The following is a 21,123-nucleotide window of genomic DNA, read 5'->3' on the forward strand; positions in this document are numbered from 1 at the left end:
TTAAAAAAATAGGGGTTAATTATGCAGATAATAAATCACAAGTCAAATCAGTATTTTCTCATCGATTCTGTAAAGTCTGACATCTTTTTGTCGAAAGGTGAGTCGCTTCCTGCTGGCCGTTAAACAGAATCCAGGTTAGCTTAAGTGCCAGCTGTTCACCAAACAACAGAGGTGCAGATATCACTGCACCAGGAAACCTACACTAAACTCTATCACCTCACACTAACTGGGCACATGAACAAACTTGTGTTTATTAATTTGCACCAAAAAGCACAAACATGAGCTGTTATGCACAAAAAATAAATAAAGTATTTATTAAAAAAACTTCTTATTAAGCAAAATAAACACGAATGATCTCGTTCTTCTGGTGATCTGCATGGTAAACAGGTGAGATACACATGGTGGGGGGGGGTCTGCATGCACTGACGTCATATGAAACACGCTGGTAATAAAGGGTCACACACACACACACACTTCTATACTTCAACTCTGGAAAGTGCCGACTGTTAGTGAGCGACAAGAAGTGAACTACAAACCATTCACTACAATTTCAAATAAAGTTTTAGTGTGAAGCAGCTCTGCACAATTCCTATTTGTCTCTGAGAGAGGAAAAGTAATTGCTCTCATGACCACAAGAGGTCACTCATCAAGAAAAGATAAATGCTGTGATTTTTTTATGTGTTAGAGACAGTGTCCATTTCTCAAAAGCAAGCATATTAAAAAAAAAACAATAAAATGAAGGCTGATTTAGAGCCAGAGCCTCTGGTAAGATACTAAATAAAGAAACGGCGAGAGAGGAGAGGGGAGAACGAGCAACGAGAGAGTGGAAGTGGCAGATATTGAGAACAAAAGCTGTTTGAATGTGATATGTAAACTGCCAGGTCTCCTGGGAAGTGCTCTCTGAGCATGACACACACACACTATACTCTGACTGGGAAGTCACATACACGGATGCAATCTTGTACTGATACAGGCGTGAAAAGAGAGTAGGCTGTAGCCGGAGTACAAGCGGTTCGAATGACACGCACGCACACGCCGATAACCCTCGCGCCGCTCCGAGCCTGTCAGATGGCTGCAGGCCTCTCGTAGTGATGCATTTCCCACCATTTAGGAAATGGGGTAGGGATTTATTCATTATAATTCATCATCACAGTATTATCATTATCATCATGATCGTAATGATGATCGCCTTTATTATTCTCATTATCATAATCACAATCTCCACTGTAATGGCCGTCATTTATTTGGTTTTTATGGCCCATTCCGAGATGGTGACATACATTGTTAGCAGTGACAGTTGTTTGATTCAAGGTCCCGCTTTGTCTTCCCCTGCAGCCGTACAGGTAGGGCGCACTCGTGACGGCGGCTTCCGAAGTCCAGCCTGCTCTGGACGCTGTTCGGACCAGAGGTTAACAAGCGATAGAGGACGCGAGAGCGGGAAGTGCGCTCGGTCGGCCGGCCGGCTACTGAGGAGTGGATTTGTGACAGAGAGAGACGGGTGGACGGGTCTTAACTCTGCCGTGTCCTCGCGCGCTGGAGGTTAATAGCCTGAGTAGCCATGTTGGGCCCCGGGGGTGACACATTGCAGACAGATGCCGGGACCGTGGAGGGTGACAAGGTACCACAGCCCCGCGGGTCAATCTGTTTCATCGGTCACACATGACACTATCGACCTTTAGCGTATGTTGCCAGACTACTGAGCGCCGCTGTCCTCCAGCTCCTCCGCCCGGCTTTTTATCACGGCAGGCGCAGTCGCGTGTTTGCAGACATCCAGATTAACTTTGGCGCGACGCTCTGACAGGCCAACGGCGCACCGACACCCCGACACAGGGGGCAAGTACACATGGAGAACACAAATGCTGAACGCCGACTCCCGAGCGCCTCGGACCGCGTCCTGCTAGCTCGGTAACTCCCGAGTGTCACCGCGATCCGCGACGGCTGCCTCTGCGCGTTGCTCCCGAGGCTCCGACCTGCCTGGTTGTGAGACGCTGGTGTAGCGGTGGAAAATAATTACTTCCGTATTACCATAGGAGGCCACCTTCAGCGGCGCTTTACTGTCCCGACAGCTGCTGTCACGGGCAGGAGGCGGCGGGATGCAAAACATGCCGTCACCGCCAAAGCCAGCAAACCTAAGAGTGAGAGAGCTGTCAACTCCGGCAACTCTCCGGCTTCCTGTTCAGTCATTTCTCTAAAAGACTCCCTTGCTGTTATTTGCAAATCGCCTGCAAAGTGCTCTGCTCAGCACTTTCCCCCTCCTCGCAGAGTGGCATTACAAGAGCATAATTGAAACTATCTGATTGGAATGCTGCCAAGCAGGTAGATTACATCCGATTAAATAGGAGCTGGGGTGGGGGGTTTCTGAGTCTTCGCTCTCAAGAATTATAATGCCAGAGATTTAATTCATTATTTTCCTTTTCCAGTCCTTCGCCGTTTGTTTTCTTTTTCTAAAGAAGCTGCAAATATAACCTTTCCATCACCTGAGAGAGCAGGGAGTTAAGTGTGGAGTGGAGGATCAGCCCCCGCCGCCTTCTCCCTTCGATTCATATAAACAAGTCCGAGACGGAGGAGTCATTTTCAGCACGCCGGCAACACCGAGACCAATAGATTGTCTTTTGCGATAGGCCGTTTCGGCACTAATAAAGCTCAGAAACATGAAAGTCTCCTCTCTCGACTAACTCTGCAGAATCAAAAGCTCAAAGCTGAGAAGCCTACTTCAGCTCTGAGGTAGGTTTTGGTTGGTAAGAAGCATCAGTGGGGATAAATTTTACATTTAGGGTTGGGCTCACTTGCATCGGGTTTGACAGCTAATCCAAACTATCGCTGCAGGAAAATATCGAAGACGCACGTGTAATGCCCTCGTGGCAGCCGGTGTGAAAACCGCACGCACAAGACGGATGCTGCCGGTGTGATGTCACCCGCTACGTTATGGATTCTGCATTTTAAAGTCCGGACATTAGTGTTTTGGCCGCTTTCATCTCGCTTTTCTTGAGCCAGAAGCCGCATTTAGACCCGCGGGTGAAGTGCCAAGTTATCAGCGAAGGCTAGCGAGCTAATGTGACAAGCCGCATTCATTAACCGTACAGGTGCATCGCACAGACAGAGATATCTGCTTTTAGCGTGTTAACTAACGAGCTAAAAAAAGGCTACTACAACACTATAGTCACCAAAATTGGAGCACAGACTTCTCGGACCATCTGGTGGTGCATTAACCACACGACGGGCCAAATTATTTGTCAGATAATTCCATTAAAATGCTCCAAAAGGCAACAACAGCACAGACGCAGTCGAGAGGTCCAGTTCAGTGCCTCTAATTAGCTGAGAGGAAGCCCATTTTCTGGACACCGTCTGGGCGATGATTGTGGTGGCAACACATGCTCATATTTCAATCTATTTAGATTTTTAAATGACATCTACGTTCTCTTAAAGGTTATTTCTGCATGTGGCCTCAATTAATTAGACCGACACAGGTCTTCTTCACGTTCGTAACGTGCGTCATGTTGGTTTTGTGATCTTATTGTTCTGAAAACTTTAAAAACACACCAGTGAACCTCTCCGTGGGACCGGCTGACGTGCATCTTCATTATAAAGGACACTATGTACTGTAGCTGGGAACTCTCGCTGCTCTAAAGAGTCACCAGAGACCCGACTGCGCATTAATGCACAGCTGAAAATAGTCCCCGACAAATGTTTATCTCATGATTGCTAAAAACTACGGCGCCCAGATGTTTCGGGACATTACCGAGCCTCTATGTTTGTGAGCGCCGTTTCTGCGAGAGCGTTCGGGCAGCGAGTTTTGAGAGACGCTGTCAGTTTCGGCCTTTTCGTGGGATTCGCCCATTTGCTGACGATAATAGAATAACAGCATCCTCATCCTTTAAACGATCCAGGAGAGTATTTATTTTAGGGAACACCGAGGATATCTTTGAAAAGGGAATTTACACCAGGGGGAAGTAAGCGACTCCTCCCACTTACAGATAACACAGTCATCCCCTTTTAATGGCGGCCTACATGCTGCCATCAGCAGTGTCTCTGAAAGCTACACCCTGGTGGTGTCTCGATCCCTTAAACACAGCTTGTGAGAGATGAGTGTGTGTGCGTGCAGGGCTGTAAGTGTTTGCATGTGCTCGCTCGTGTTTTCTGCATGCCCCTGTGTGTTTGTGTGCGCGTCTATGTTATCACAGTCCCCCAGAATACCCTTTGGAAAGTCTTCGTGCCGCTGACACGGGCTGTGAAAAATCTGGAATTGAGTGCTGCCCTAACGCCACTGCCTTAATTTGTTATCTGAAAAGAGAATGATTACTCATGAAATTCAACCAAACCTCAGACTATTTGAACTGAGCCAGATAACGAGCTCAGTTTTTTTTTTTGCTCGAGCAGAGCTCCCTGGCAGCCCTCTGCTACCCTCATCTCTAAGGATTTGGAGAAAGTTGGGGGCTGCCTCTCTTCCTCAAGTCGACTGCTTTCAAGTCAGCTTGTTTGAACACGGCACAGAGCGAGGTCCCAGAGGTCTGACTCTGGACAACGCCACCTTCCCAGTATAGACGATGGACTGGAGACAGAAGCAGAGAGAAAGAAGCGGAGACGGTGCCCGTGCCTCATTAAAACATACACACTCTCCGTTCTCTGCAGGGAATTCACGCAGAATCCATACGTTTCACTGAATTTTCTCTCTCTTGACTCTTTTTAAGTCTTTAAGTCGAGAAGATGTGCAGAGTAAAGCATCGTCGTGGGGTGGAGGAGCTGAGCGCAGCAGAGTCGAGTCAAGGGAGGAGGAACTTAGGGGGGAGATTCGCAGCGAGTAGCTGATCTGCTCCCTCAATCTGTGTTTCTGCAGGGCGCCCTAATCAAAGGCGCCCGGGCCCGTCTGTGACACCCACAGCAAACAGGCTGGGTCTGTCATTAAAGCTGGGGAACGCAGCGGTGGGCGACACCACCCCACCAGCCCCGGGGATTAGACTCTCTGTTTACACCCCGCTAATCTCGTCCCTCCGTCCTCTCGGAGAAAAGACGGGTGGAAGTGAGGAGAGCGTGGATGCGGAGAATGAAGATGGAGGAGCGCGGGGATCGCGCGAGAAGGGGAGAACATGAAGGAAGATGAGGCGAGCTCTCATCTCTCCATGGCCACCATCACTGGGCTCTCTTCACAGCGGGTGAACAGATGAAATGAAATCAAATGCGAAATGGAGAGAGAGTGGAGACGGCGAGAGATAGAGAGCGGAGGGGAGTGGTGGGAAGGAGGAGGAGGAGGAGACTAAACCTCCTGCCAAGTCTCTCCTCACTTTAAATCCTTGTGTCCCAGCCATTACTGTAAGTGCAGCGCATAACCACAGAGCGGTCCGAGTGCGTCGCACAAATCTTCAAATCAAACGTTGCTACATTACAGGCCGATGATGATACGCCGTGCAGCGCTATCGCCCTGCTTATGCTGCATAAGCGCTTTTCTGCCCCCAAATATTCATGGCTGCGCCGTAATTGTGAGGCTGGGAAAAAATCGAGTTATTAAAGGTGCTCTTCACGAGCGACCCCGATGCCTCTCAGCAGGGCTGTGGCCTCGCACTGACCTCCAGCAGCAGGTGTTTTCATACTAAAGGAGAAAAAGAGGTACGCAGGTCCCGCCTCATCTCCGCCGGCACTATCCGTCTTTCTAGACGCGGCTCTTAAGTTCGAAGCTAAGCGTTCTCCCTTTTATCTGCATCTACCTCTTGTGAAGGTAAATCTCAGGTCAAGGCGTTTTATGTAAGCGCGCACGAACGAAGTATATGCTATATAATTTAGAATTTCTCTCACAATCCGTTGCCAGAGGTTTGTTTTCTCCTTCGAGTGCCAACGCTTTAGAGGCATGCACTCTCATGATGGAGTGAAAACAGGAGCATTATCATGTCCTGGCACAGACGACGGTGTCTTATGTTCGAAAGAAAAATCTCAAACGCCCGGGTGTAGTTACAGATAATTAGCTGATTTCACTAAGCAGCTGTTGGTTTTGGCTGCTGGAGAAAAGTGCATCTCTTTCTTTTGCTCCTTTAACGGAGGGAGAAGAAGATAAGTGGGGGAGGGCGTGTCCTCCTTTCAGAGAGCCTGAATCATTCATGTCGAAAGCATGTCAAATCTCCTTCACGCAAATAAATAAAACAGCTCAGGTTGACATGTTTTTCTGGGAGCCCCCTAATGGTTCTTCAGATATGCGCTTTCATTTTAGCAGCGCATTCTCAGTCAAATTCGCCTCCGTCGTCAGGCGCCGAGCTTGGCCTGAACATCAAAGCCTGCTGCTGCTGCTGCTGCACATGAATGTGCAGCCGTGCGACTCTCGCTGTTAACCCTCACCTTTTAATAACACGGGCTGTTTTTGTGTCTGTGATGCAGGAAACATTCAAATTAGCGTCTGAAAAAAGAGGGGGGGGGGGAAGAAAAAATGACCTAAAAAAATGGGTAACAAGGGTTGGGGCCAAACATTTCACTTACTATTTATGTAAACATAAGAGAGAGAAAAAGTTAATTAAGGCTTTTGAAAAATGCAAATATGTTACAATAACAAAAATAGGCCAGATTTGCATGTTAAAGTAAGAATATGCAGCTTTTTCTGAACAGTAGAAACAGTGACCCCTGTGGCCAGAACTGGTAATTACAGGATTCTGGTGCATTCAGCTCATAGACAGTATACAAAACATGGGTGTAGCAGTGATAATCTCACATGTGGTTCATTCATTTTTGCTATACATACTTTTTTTGAACAAGATATTATGATAACTGGACAAATTCATGTAGTTACATGAGAAAGCAAGCGAGTTTAGTCACCAGCCAGCTTTCCAAAACAGTATTAGTCAACCAAACACACGCAGTTGCTGATAAGTCCAAATAATAGACTAATACTATAAGTCCTCACACTAAAACTGGACTGCAGACGTCTTAGACAGACCTAAAAAGCAAGCCATAACATGCTGATGAAAAGGAGAAAATATCCATAAGTCTAAAGTTGGGTATTTTAACACTGAAGCATATGTAGACCTACTAACATCTACTGGAAGCTGCTTTCTCTCGTGACCTCTGTGAACACTCTCCTGCAGATTTTATGGATTCAGGACTAATTTTGGTCAAATTAGTTCTGTTTTCTAATTATGGAAAGCTTAGCTCCATCTTTTATTATGCATATATTTCATGAGCCAGCCTCAAGTGGTCATTTGGAGAACTGCAGCTTTTAGGGTTGCGAGTTAGCTTAATTTCTGAGCTCATCAGCTGCTCATACAACAGATGAAATCACTTTATTAGTACAAACCACAAATTTACTGTTAACACACCCACTCAGTGTTACGTGTGCTTCAGCAGAATAAAACCTATTTGTTTGCACAATAGCAGCTTCCTTTGTACACTTTAAACTCCTAACTTTAAGAAATATTCAGTCACAATCACTGACAGTAATGAAGGCAATGCAACTCCTGCACTAAGAACCACTTCAGCACACGTTATAATAAAGAGAAGAAGCCAGTGTAGAAGGTATTTGATTGGTTGAGGAAGGGAGATCTTTTTATCAACAAATCCGGAAATGCACACAACATGTGTGTGATATATGATGTTAATATGTTCTTCTGCTGCTGTTACAGCACCACCGTGTTTCCCCTGCATGATAGATTTTTGGATTTATGGCTGCAGCACCGCGCTGCATTCACTGAGTGCCCCTGAGCCCATGCAGTGATTTGCACCTCAGAATCAGATGTGTTTATAATGCAGATTGCAGATTACAATATTGAAAATGAAATTGTTTTCAGCCTCGTCCCTTGCGTACAGAGATCTCTCTTGATGCTCTTAATCTTTTCATCATCTATGGTACATAACAGAACGAAATTGCCAAATTCTTTGCAGTATTTTCCTGAGATACATTATCATCTTCCCCTTCTTCCCTTCTGAAGACTGAGCCTCTCTAGGATACTTTGTATGTATCCAGTCATGCTGCCGACTTCTTGCCAGTGACCTAATTATTTGTGAGATGTTTGGGCTGATGTTTTTTAAGCTTTGAACAATTTTTACAATCTTGTTTTGACCATTTCTTAGGTTTGACTTCTGATTTACTGCCGCTGTACTATTCTTCTGTCAAACATGGGGTTTAATTTGCAGCGATTTAACCCTTTAAAGCCGGTTGGAGCGGGCACGCTCTGTTTTGCGTAACTATTTTTAAATCCCGGTAGCTCTGCAACCACGTGAGCTAGCGCAATAATTTTTTTTGCATATGAAACCTGAGGAGTTGTACTTACATCTTATGCCATCAGCTTGTCCTCGGTCACAGTTTCCTTCCACATATAGTTTTGCAAAAACTGCATAAAAAGCGCTTGCAGCAACAAAAACATAATATTCCAGAAACACGCTTTGCCGATCCGATCAGCTGTTTGTAACACTTCCTACATTGGATTAGACGTCAGCGCGAACTATCACGTGTCCGCCATGACCTGCCCGAAACCGGAAGTAACGTCATTTTCGCGGAAATGTCGTTTTTTACCATCAGGGCCTCATGAGCCTATACTGGTGTTTTTAAAAGTTATCTTTGACTTTATGACTTTCTGTGTCGTTTCTGGGATGCTTAGGACTCATATTGCACTGCTGGAAATAGTTTATTTTGATGCATATGCTGCTTTTCTGCAAATTTGCATTATAATATTTATTTTCGTTTTTCCTGCAGTTTATAAAAATTGGTGTATTTCAAAAATAAAACTATGAAAACACTCAAAATAAATTTCCTGTGGTGGGAAACTATTTTGTGCAACTTTTTTGTATTTACAGTTTTGAGGGATAAGCCTCTTAAATTTCTCTAACTAGAAATACATGTTAAAAAAAAAAAACGATTTTCAATTTTTTTGTAGTTTATTGCACTTTTTTGCAATTTATGTAATTACTATGCACTTAATGCAGACATATTATTAAAATCTAGGCTGTAATGGTTGTATTGATGTATAGCAACTTGAAATGCTCCCAAAAATGGCTCCACAGCATGTAAACATATAATATAAGCTCTGGCGGACTTGGTTCTATGGTAGGTCTTAAAGGGTTAAGGGGTCGTGCTTCTGAATGAGAGTTTATGCTCCAAACTGCTCCAGTTTTTGTTATTTGGTTCCAGTTATTTGAATCGTGCTTGTCAAGGCCACATTTACTTCCTAAATGTTATTATACTGGAGCCGAAAAGTTTGAAGACTTTACATGCTGTGATTTGGGATCTGTTGAAAAAGTTTCCTGCATGCACACAGACTTCTGTCAATATACAAAGAGGGCAGAACTGGAGAGCTATAGGCAAGCACAGATCATGTAAATATTGACTGAATATTAAACAATAGGCTTACTTCTCAGTGAAAGAAGGGAGAGGAAATGAGTAGAGAGAAATCACAGCATTTGGCTAAGCTCACACTGGTAAGCAGACGGAAGAAACCAGTCACGGGAAGAACAATCGGACATTTGTAACGTTATAATACGGATAAAAAAAGGATAATATGAAGATATTTTACTTGCTGACAGCGTGTTGAGAACAGTGTTTGCAGGTGGTGAAGGACACTGACCGGTGCGGTCGTGGTGGCGGGCGTGCTGTTGTCAGTGCCGGCCGGCTCGCTGTGCGTCTGTGTGGGCGTGTAGAGGGTCATGGCGTGCTCGGGCACCCGGCTCTGCCCGGTGTAGTCCTGCGTCGGGAGCGGGTGAGGTGCCGCAAACTCTGCGGGAATGCCATTCTGTGGGGGAGGCGGGTACTGGGCTGGGGTGTACGGCTGGGCCATCGCTTCTGGGGGGTTGGTGGCCTCTTGGTTACCCTGTGGAAAAACGCACAGCAGGAGGCGGGTGTTAGAACTACGGTTAAAATTAAACTTAAAGTAGGTTGTTTGACTTGTAAAACCAGCATGAAAGAAGCGCAAAGATCCCTGGTGTGATGTGGAAGGCAACCGGGGGGAGATGTCCTGCACACCAACTAAGTCAGGGGGAAACAGCCATCATATCACATCTCAGCTCATATTAGAGGAATCCTTGATCTTCTCTAATGAACACAGTTTATGTTGTAGAGCATGGCTTGCTGTTGGAGGGGCAAGAGTCATGGGGAATCTCAATTGCACTTGTGGCAAAGCACAGGAGGAAAGATCAATTAATTGATAAAATTTTGATTAGGGCCTTTGATTTCAATGACAGGTCTGTTAAACCAGCAGCTGCTCCCTCTCCAAGCTCCACTTTCATACTTTTTGCTTTATGAGCTCTCCTGCTCTTCGCCACCCCCGTCTTTGTTTCCGGTTATCGTGTGGACTTTTTTAAAGAGTTTTAGAAAGATTACTTTTCTCTAATTCTGTTTCTGCCGCCTTGAAATTTCAGATTCACCCAGTTTTATTTTCGAGGCTCGCACGGCCTCCGGCTAAATAAACGGAATAAATCTGCAAAAATCTTCTTTAAATTACGAAAAATCGTGAGCAGAGAAAAACAATGTGAACAAGCTTTTGTTTGCACCTTTTTGTACTTTTAGTCAGTACAGACATGACTCTGTCAGTAGAGTTTTTCATAAACTGTAGATAAAAGATGGATGTAGTTACCTGTGACACCGACTGTTTTGGTAATACTTATATCACAGCCCAGGACTAATGTTGTAATTCCCCTGTAATTAAATAGAATTTCAGAGTATTTTATTTGAAAATGCAATAAAATGATGACCTATACCAATACTGAAAGATATTGATGCTAAAATCAGACACCGAGTCAGAATTTTACAGTAAAAGAAGAAATAAATATATTGTAAGTAATTTTAGATTAAACAGATTAAACCTTTTTTTATCTTTATTTAATTTTCTTCATGATAATGTGCACGACCAAAGCTTTATTTTGTGGAGGTATGTAATAACGACAGGAGAGGTCTCAGTGTCTCAGTCACTCCCACTTTATTAACTGACTCTCAGAACATCACATATAGTAAGCGCCAAAATCTCCACCCCAGCACTTCCCTTCAACTTCCCGCCACAATTTGACTAATATAAATGTGACCGTTCTCCTTTACCAGCTTACAACACAAAAATAAATACTATAAAAATTTGCAGGCCTACAGTATGTGAGCTCATAATTATGAGCCAGGTGGAAGTTTCTTTTCTTTCACAGTCAGTGTTCGAACATAACTTTGAAAAACAGCGTCTCCCTGGACGTTAAGCGAGATGAAACCAGTCTGAAGAGTACAGTATACTTTACATGTAAGATAGTACTGTTATAGTATTGTTTGTTTTTCTGCAAAATTACAGACACATTACACAGTACGTAATAGTACTTCCCCTCAGGCGATACTTAAATTTACTAACAAACTGCTGACAGGATAGTTCTTTCTCTGCTGTAGAAATCTGACTTGTTACCCTCCGGTGCACCTGCCTTTAAGGATGGCTACACAAATATGTAATTTTAAATAAAATACTTTGAAATTCAGTTTTTAATACAGGGTACTTACAGTCTTTGTAATTTAAGGTGTTGCCTACTGTTTTCTGAGCATTTCTTCTGTTGGTCGTGGTTTTTTGAAACTGGACATCACAAGCTATGAGTGGATCTGACTGAGAAACCAAGACCTCTGCACTCTCGTACAGTAGCTACTTGTGAATCACCCAGTTGGCCAACCTCAAAACAGACTGATTTATTGCTGCATATCAATAAAATGGGAAGAACGCAGGTTTCTGGCATTTTTCAGACCCAGAAACAACCTTATGTTATGTATGTTCTACATCTACTCAACACCCAATGAACACGCTCATGCTTTTTTAAGACAGTCGAGACCTGGATGTCGATGCTTTATCTTTAAAAGACAAAAAAAAGGAAATTGCACCGAATAATCTCATGCACTGAAATCCACCAATAAAGGTTATCACTTTAAGTTTTTAGACAGTTGCACGTTGCAAGACAGTTGCATGGCAGACATGCATTAAATGCAAGCCTGAGTTTGTACTCTATGATCATAAAACAATTGCAGCAACACTAAAAACTGATGTAGGCCTACGTTTTCTCGACTGACCACAAACTAATAAGAGAATTTCTGAGGAACTGGACGGAGAATCGATTACGTCTGTGTTTGTGAAGTCTTACAAAGGTAAGGCTGAGCTGGCTGAGTCTGATGGAGATATACTCATATATATATATAAAGTTGCAGAGCCCTGTCACTAGCAGCACGCGCCCTTTGTATAACTCTGATCCATCCATATGCTTCCTGCTCGGTTTGCGCTGCGTTCCACGTGTATTTTGTAGTCTCTGCTCCTGACTTAAGTGATAGATGGCTCTTTGCAATGAAGCAGTTTCACAGACCCTTTGTCTCGTATGGATGCTTGAGATGATGAGCTGCAGAAATAATGGACTTTTCTGGCTGGTGCACATTGTTAAACTCGGTAATGGCTGGACTACAGAAGTGCGTGTCTTATTGTTACGAAGCACCGAGGTCTGCGAATCCAGACTAACGAGCAGAACGGTGAGATCAGTGCTGCTGGAGCGGATATCCATCCCAACATTAAAAAACACAGAGGGAAAAGGTGAGACAATAACGCCGAAATCCAATAACACCCCCTGCAAATACCCTCAATCAAATTTAAAGATACAGATCATGCGAGCTCGACGCATAAGTCTCTCGATAAGAAAGGAGGCAAAAAAAGCAGCAGAAGTTAGTCTTTATGATTGGAGGAAAACAATAACGGTAAACAGATCGAGAAGTTTCGGTCTCTTTCTTGACAAGCTGACTAGGGATGGTGTGATGGTAGATAAATGTGTTTTCTTCTTCCTTGCTGCTCGGCCTCCTTCTGTAGATTTCCAAAGAAAACCTATCCGGGCAGGAGGAGCCTGCGGTTTTAATGAGAGAGCCGAGCAACACTATGCTGTAAATGTAGTGGAAATAATTCTGCTCTGACGTGTTGGCAAACAAACCCCGGCCTAAACTGCGCTCTGCCAATTAAGGGAAATGCTCCATTATCTAAATGAAAAAAGAGAGAAGCCTTGAGAGAGCCGAAGGATTGACCAGCCTCCTGCAGCCTGCCGGGCCCAAAGGCTGCTCCCGCTGCAGGAGCGAACCCTCACTCCTGCCTGACCTAATCCCCCCTTCTCTTTTTCATTACGCTATATTTCTATCTCCTCTGTCTCTCCCTCGATCCCCCGCCCCTCCCCCCCTCTCCCTTTTATGCTCATCTCTTCCCCCCTCCTCTCTTTTTATGCAGAAAGTTTTTTAATCTCTACCCCTGTGCTCTACTTTTCCTCTCCCTCCAGTCATGGCATTATATAACACACTTGCATTGCAGGGCATCCTAATTCAAGGAAGCTCTTGATGTTGGCAATTTTCAACTTCTAAGCACCCGTTTTAAAGGAGAATGGGGTTGGTTACCTAAAAAAAAATAAAAAAAGAGGATGCACCTCCTGGTATGACAGCTGAATGTACCACCAGATCCTCTGTCCTCCTTTTAACCAGCCCGTGCAAGCTGTCGACACGTCAACAGTCCGGCAGAGACAGGAAGCTCGGAAACAAGGAGGTGCTGTGTTTGTACATCAAACGCCGTCCGTGTCATTAAAGGGATCAAAGCTTCGGCTTTTATTTTAGCCACTGTCGGGACAGATCCTGATCTGTGTTTTTAAGAATTTACCAAATGCAATTTAAGCGTTCGGGAAAGCGTCGTCGTGTAAAGATTAGATCCACGACTTAAGGACAAATCTTTGCTCCTGTTTTTTCTTTTGTAGGAAACCTCATTATGCTCCTTGGGTTACTTGTGCTTTAATCCAGTATATGGTGGCACCTTTAGGCTGTTAGAATAAAACACCGAGTCCTCATTAGTTTTCAATGAGATGCCTGCATTGGCACAGGAGAGGCTGCAGCAATATGCAGAGGCATGCGGCAAAAAGGTTGTGCCACACTACAACGCAGCGCCACGCTCGCTGAATCGCAGCCGATCGGGTGTTTGCACCGGATCACATTTTGTTTGTTTGTTTTTCAGAGTAATTGCAATGATTGCAGAAACTTTAAGAGAGGCCACAGTTTGGTGCTTATGAACGAGCGCGGTCAGCAAAATGAAAGCAATACCAAATCCCAAAAAAACTCAAGTCAAGAAGACTCCAGGAAGTAGGCGTGTCCTCGACAGACGCTTTCATGAATGTAGACGAGCTCAGGTCGGAGTCCACTGGGAACGTTTAGGAACATATTCCAGCTGAATGTGTGCATGAGAGCACGAGGAAGGAGAGGAAGCGCTCATTATCCCAAGCGAACCGCATCATCTGTCAAACATGGCGGCGATGCACGCAAACAAATCCTTACAGGTCTGACTGCGTTACCCAAACTCCCCCCCACTGATGCTACGTTCCTTAGGTCCCCCATGTGAACAGGTGGGTTCTCTTAATTCACTATTAGTTGATCGATAAAGCAAGAAAAATGACGCTCTACACGCTGAAAAGAAAATTGAAGATAAAAAATATTGTTGTTCTTGTCTGCCATTAATAACAATTAGATGCCAATCCAGCAGAGTGGTACACGCAGCAGCGTCCTGGAAGCCTGGAAACAAATTACGCTCAGCTTAAACCGTTTAGGTAACTACGCTGGAACGAACATGACAGAGTGCTTAAGATTTGGAAAGTCGGTGTTTCTTAAAGTGATATTCTGAATGTAGGCAAATCACTTTGTGTGGACTTTGGCATTAATCAGCAGGTGGTGCTGACTGTATTCCTACAGCTTATTCTCCTGCTCCTGAAATAAAACTCTTCCTTAACGACATGACATTTTTTTAAAGTTCAGTGTACTCTTTCTGCGAGAGGAGCTTCTGGTTTTAGTTTGTTTGTTATTTACTTGACAGTTTCTAAGTTTAGGGACATTTGTTTTTTCCCTTTCTCGCGCTTTAGCGTTAGCCGCGACACGTTCCGCTAAACTTGTTAAACTATCATCTGCCTTAAAGTGCTCCTCTGAGCTGGGGACGCAATCTGAATCGTTGCATTCACACATCACACAGGCCAGCGTATATGTGTCAGGTCTGCTGCCATTCGAGCTTTAAACAAGTGCGAAGGACTGAGACAGAGCCGAGTGACACACAAACAGCACATCAGCCCGGAGCTCGGGATCGGCGAAAGAAAACTACTAAAGTGTTGTAGCACCACGTCGCTGCCGTTTCAAAGGGCAGCAAGGCAAAAGCAAGGAGGCGGAGAGAACAGGGCTCATTAGTGAAACACAAAGTAGCGCTGGCTCTCGTATGATCTTCGCCTTCCTCTGATGTAAGTGACAAACGAGTTATTCGACTGGAAATGAACTGGGAGAAGAAGAAAGGCCCACGCAAATCAGGGGAGTTGTGCTCGTCCCGGCGCGACCGCGCGCCCTTTCGGCTGGGGCCGAGCGGACCCCGGCGAACGTCCGCGGCGCCTAATGAAAAGTCATCCGTGACAAACCGGGCAGGTACGCGGCACATCGCTTTCCCCTTGAAGAGGCTGCTGTTCGTTATGGCTCCGAATGAGCGCTTGTTAGACGGGATCCTGGTGAGTGTTTCTCTACCTGCAGGCCTGTTTATGAGAAAAGAGCAGGTCCCTTTGCGACACTTTAATGCCCTCCCCGCATGGCCTCCAGCCATGAGCCGCCTAAACCTCATCTCCACGGGCACGGCGATGAAGAATAAAGGCAACTGGAGAGAGCAGCCTTTATCGATCTCCCATCCTTTCCATTCCTCTTTCCCCCATCTCTCCTTTCACCCTTTCTACTCCTATTACTGAAGAGCACAATAAAAAACACTATGTCTTATCTTAAGCACTCTCCTCGTGTAAAATTGGATTGGAAACCCTTACTTAAGGAGATCACTTCTGGAGCGGAGTTTTGTTTTTACAGTCAGCATAAGGAGCCAAAGGGGTCAGAGGGAGGCCCGGTGGCGATGCCCACCGCCGAGGCTGTCAGTCTGGCGCAGAAACCCAGCGCGCGGTGCTCAGAAAGCTAGAGACGAAAGGCTTTCGCTGTTAACCCCGGTGTGGACGGTCAAGGCTATATTCCATCTCAGCAGGTACAAGGGCTTGGCCGCTCGCCAGCTACCCGTGATCCGTCCCCGCGGCACTCGCGGGGACGGTGTTGAGAGGCCGAGAGGAGACGGGGCTGTGCAAATACAGGAGCTGTTAGGAGGAACTCATAACGGCAGAGTGCTGCTCTGACTCATACGTGCGATGGAGGGTCAAAGAGCGGCGCGGAGGCAAAATACGGCGGGCGACTAATTGCGTTGCATTGAATCCGGAGGGAAATCACTCAAATGGGAGCGGGCTGATCAATCTCAGCGATAGGAGCCGTGATGGAGTGGGCAGCTTTATGGCTTCAGCTCCGTCACACACAGCCTGGATCATTTTTCAGCAGATGCCTTTCTACTTTACTCGCTTCCTACTGTACTACGCTAATAGTCTAAAGAAGCAAGAAATGTTCCTCCCCACTCTATACATTAAGCAATTCAACTAGATTTATGAAGAGCTCGGCGGCGCTTTTGCATAACCCAAACAGCGTGAATACTTAACATACAGCTCCGCCGCCTCATTCCTTCACGGAAAACATACACAAGCAACTTTTCTTCGTCAGATTACAGATGACATAACATTTTTTAAAGCGAACCTTAAAGCTTTGCCTGAAAACGGTTCCTGTGCCATCTAAAACCTCTCTAGAAAAACGCTCATTTGCTTTTAATGACTGGCTCACGGTGACAGCGGCAAACTTGCGACGAATCCCACGCGGCCGTCACGGCACCGACCCGAGCGCGGTTTATCGTGAGGAGCGAAACGCAGCTTGGCGGAGGCCGATCGGTTGATGCAACACAAACGAAACACTGAGTGGTTTTCAGCCAGCTGCATGAAAGCCTCTTGTTGTCCCCCCGCTCTGCCGCTGATGCTCGGTTAATTGTAGCCCCGCTCGCAGACAGTCGGGCGAAAAGACGGCCTGAGATGATTTCCACAGGCAACTGGCATTCATTTTGTCTCGAAGGCGCATAAATAAAGGCTGTCTAGCTGGGTCCATTTTAATTAGATGAGCCACATGATCTTACTCCAAGTTTCTCTGTTAACACTCACCAGAGGCTGCGGCATGTGTTAATTACAACCACATGCCACACGCCGAATCCAAGGTGTGCTGGAAAGGAGAAACTAAGACGAGGTAAACAACAACAACAAAACACCTTCAGCAGAGCTTCTCGTGATGAGGTACGTATTTGGTGCAATGGCTATTCCCCTCCCCCAAGTCAACCAATTACAGCGAGCGGGAGAGAGTGAGGGAGAGAGCGAGCGGGGAGATTGCAGAAGCAGCCCAATTTAATGCAGATTCACATCACACCCCCAGCACAGCCAAACCCTGGTCCTCCTCACAACTACAGTAGGTTTATGATTTCAAATGGGCAGGGGAGTGGGTTATTGTTTTGTCTCACATTTCCTCCCCTGCAAACTCCCATCTTCCCATTTTTCCATCTCATTTGTGCAAAAATCAATTCACGAAAATAAACACTCGGCTTCCTCGCCCCGTGTCCGAGTCAATTTAGATTTCGCGCGCGCTCCTGCCGCGCTTTTCCGAGAGCCTTAATCGTTTTCACGTGTCACATATGTTTCATCCGCTCTAACATGATTTTTCCTTGTTATTGGGAGCACTTATTTGCTCCGCGGCCTCGGATGAAGGTATTAGAAGGAGAGTTCATTTTCCCCCAATCCCTTGCTGATTTCTTCATTACATTGCAGCGGTGGCGCTGCACGCAGAGCCCCGCACCGAGATGGGACTGCTCTTAGCGGTGCGACCGCGAGCGTTACTATACCTCAGAGACGCCGGAGCGCCACTTAATAAACAGAGTAGACAGAGGATCACTTTGAACTCCTGTGACATGTAATGAACCTGTCTGCCGCAGCCACGGCGCTGTCTGGGCTCGAGCGCTGCGTGGTAAAAATGCAGATAAATAAAAAAAGAAAGAGAAAGGACCAAATAAGCCCGGAGGCCCTGTGAAAAAGCCATCAGTTACACATGGTTAGACTCGGAGCGTTTTGCCAACGCCGTAAGAGGAGATAATTGTCTGTTTCAGTGCCGTTGCCGCTTTTGTTGCATAACAGATATTTACATCTGGGACTAATTACTCCGCACTGGGTGTCAAAATTTGGATTAACTTGTGGGATTCATCAAAGTTTTGTGTTTAGACTCGTTTATTAACGGTGTGCCCATTTGACCTCGTCAGAAACACACCAAAGAACTTTTTCATCTACTTCTTTTTTTCGTTCTTTTAAAGTCGTCAGAACAAAGTGAAATCGACGTACATATTCCATTACCGAACAGCTGCTTTGAGATTGCGATTGATCACCGAAGGTAAAGACCTGAACCGAATGAAAACCGATAAGTGAACGGGCGGGATGTTCTGTCATTCTGGTCATACGAACCCGCAAATCAATCGTCACGCCAGGGGTTGCTCTTCAGACTGCCGATGAGCGTTTCTCCAGATTCTAGTGGGGATAGAAACGCCAACGTTGGTTTGATTGTCATGTTAATTCACTACCTTCATTTTTTTCCGTTTTCACAGGCAGGGGTTATGATACCGGGGCCAGAGTTCCTCGTGAGGACAAAATGCCATTACTTAAGCATGCAGGAATCTCGACGTGACATTCCTTGACCGCTGTGACAATGGCAAACATATGCAAATGAAGGAGAGCGCCACTGTCATTATGACCCTGTCACGGAGACGCTGACACCTCCCCGTGGACCCCAAGCATGTTAGGAAAAGGGGGAGATAAACGGCTGAATTCTGGGAGAACAGGTGTAACGGCGTCTCTCGTGTTATCTCTTTATTCCCTTTGCTCTGCTGCGATTCCCGTCGTATTTGCATATCGTTCCAGCTTCCGCTGGCCTATTTGCCTCGTTGAATCCTTCGCTCTCCTTTTTTTTTTGTCTTTGCTCTGCACTGGAAGGAGGGACAGGTTTACATGGGCGGGATTCTTTGAAGTGAAAAAGCCGACTACTCCCCGCTGTAGCCAAAGCTCATCTAATCAGGGGCTAATTCCAGTTATTAAGATTTGAGAGATAACTTTGATTCATCACAGTCCATCTACCCCGATCGGTTAATCACTGTCGCGCTAAGCTCTTTTTTAGTCATCCTTTTGTTTCCACTCCCTCTGGCGTGCAGAGAGAGAGAGGGGGGGGATAGAAGAGAAGGAAAAGGGAGAAGATATTAACAATATTAATGACCCGTGATTCTCGTCTCCTTAATGAGAAGGGTTATTAACTATGATTATCCATGATGAAATGGTGGTAATTCTTGAAAGCTTGAGAAAACTTGTACAATCACTTGTCTGCTGATTTGCTCCTGTGATGTTTAAGAAAGAGAAAAGGTGAGTGCGGTGAGAGAGAGGAGTCGGAGGATAAAGAGGCGGGGGTAACTCGGGGAAACAGCGATGCTCGCAGCGGGAAGCTGGGAGGCAGGCGAAGGCAGCCGTCTCCAGTCCCGCCGCCGCTGCATTTCGCAGAGTTAAAATCTGCCGTCTTCAGAGAGATGAATCCAAACTCTGAAGTCGTTCCCCCCTCTTTAAAACCCTCGTCGCCTCGACGTCTCTCCTGATTCCTCTGCTGGTGGCTAACGAGTGGGCCAGCGCGTGCAGCCAGTCGCCCATCTGCCGGTTGACACTGCTGAATGGCTGTTTGAACACCTATGCCACTCTCGCAGATCCCTGATGCAGCATTTCCCTCGCTCGCCTCTTTTTTTTATTCCAATTATAGGAAGTTGCATGCCTGTGGAGTCCCTGTCGGCTCCATATGATTCCCTCAACGGAGAGGGGGGGTTGCGTGGTAGGGGGTGCTGTCTGGTGAATCATTGATGTGCAGTCAGACTGTTTCATTGCAGATCTGTGTGCGTGTGTGCATATGGGGGAAGAAAGGGGTTAGCAGCAGACAGATAACAATCCTGAATTATGCATGTCTGTCCCTCGTGAGGAGTCGAGGTGGCGGGGAGGGGGCTGGCGACGGGAACGAGCTACACTCTCTCTCATCCCCGGGGACAAATTTGGATAGAAAAGAGCTCGGTGCGGAAAAGTTGGGACCGCCGTGAGCTCCACCTGACCGATTCAGACGCCTCTCTTTAGCTCGACGAACTCCTCAAACTGTGATGGCTGCCGTCTCGTAGGCGCGGGATGCCCGGGAAATGAGTTCGGGAAACAGCGTGCTCGCTGGTAAAACTGCTAACAGGACAGAGCAGCAGATTTCCCAACTTATTCGTTAGATATTTTTTAAAGGCATCTTTGGGAATTTAAGCACGGGCCATGTGGCAACACTATCACCTTCCCTAAATTACACTGTGTCACAGAAACACCTGCTGGGCCCATTTTAGATAATAATCCCATTTCTACATGCCAGTACAGCTCTCACACTGGAGAAATTGGATTGTTTGCATTACTGACCTGTGGAGCAAGGCAGTCTGGGAAAAGCAACAGCCTTGAGGCTTTATTAGATTCGGCCGGTCTTTCATAAACAAAAACCTTGCTTTTGAAAAAGGTACAAAAAAAATAAAAAATCTACTAAATGTGGGTAAGCGAGCACTTTGTGGACACACTCCATTTATTTTCTCCAATTAAATCTCTTTAATTGGATTGAGGGCTGGCACCTGGTTTACACTCTGTCAACCACGCAATCCACAATAATTGATGCCAGAGCCGAGGTGTCTGTGTGCGCGTGGGATGTGTGGCGATGGGGGAGGGATTCGGAGCATGTCTCACTACTCCACAATTTCACTCTGATCAATTTATCAATGGCCCGCCTCGCTGTCCGCCAGCGTCCACTGCACTGAGATGGGGAATGCCTTAACGCTTTAGTGTGCAAGCCAACACACACACACACACACACTAGCAGGGCCGGAGGAAGCAGACATACAGCAGCAATACTACAATGTATAAGAAAAAAATCAATATAAGAACATTATCTAAGAATGCGCTGTATTAAAAAGCACACAAAAGAAAAGTGGACTCTTTGTTACTGACGCCTTAATGTGTAACCATCGTTTAACCCTGAAGCTAAAATGGGCTGTTTTAACATGTTTTGGTAATACAGTGCACTATCTCCAAATGAAAGGTATCCTTTTTCTCAGGAAGAAAGGGCATTATCGTAGGTGGTGAGTTTGCATTTAGAATTTAAATAGCTGGTGACAAAGAGGATGCAGATTTTAAAGCTAC

The 21,123-nt window shown here is 45.8% G+C and overlaps 1 protein-coding gene across 5 annotated transcripts in view; it reads right to left on the reverse strand.

The window, feature by feature from the left end:
* The window catches only part of LOC146519468 (RNA binding protein fox-1 homolog 3-like), a 358,350-nt gene that overhangs the window by 44,144 nt on the left and 293,083 nt on the right, over positions 1-21,123 (reverse strand). For 4 of the 5 annotated variants that reach the window (XM_085158197.1, XM_085158196.1, XM_085158200.1 and 1 more), the window contains one exon: positions 9,483-9,776. In XM_085158197.1, the coding sequence (XP_085014323.1) occupies positions 9,483-9,776 (294 nt within the window). The remainder of the gene's footprint in view (positions 1-9,482; positions 9,777-21,123) is intronic. The other variant, XM_085158198.1, reaches the window with a different exon arrangement.

The sequence above is a fragment of the Neolamprologus multifasciatus genome, chromosome 4 (genome assembly GCF_963576455.1).
Source record: "Neolamprologus multifasciatus chromosome 4, fNeoMul1.2, whole genome shotgun sequence".
NCBI classification, from domain to species: domain Eukaryota; kingdom Metazoa; phylum Chordata; class Actinopteri; order Cichliformes; family Cichlidae; genus Neolamprologus; species Neolamprologus multifasciatus.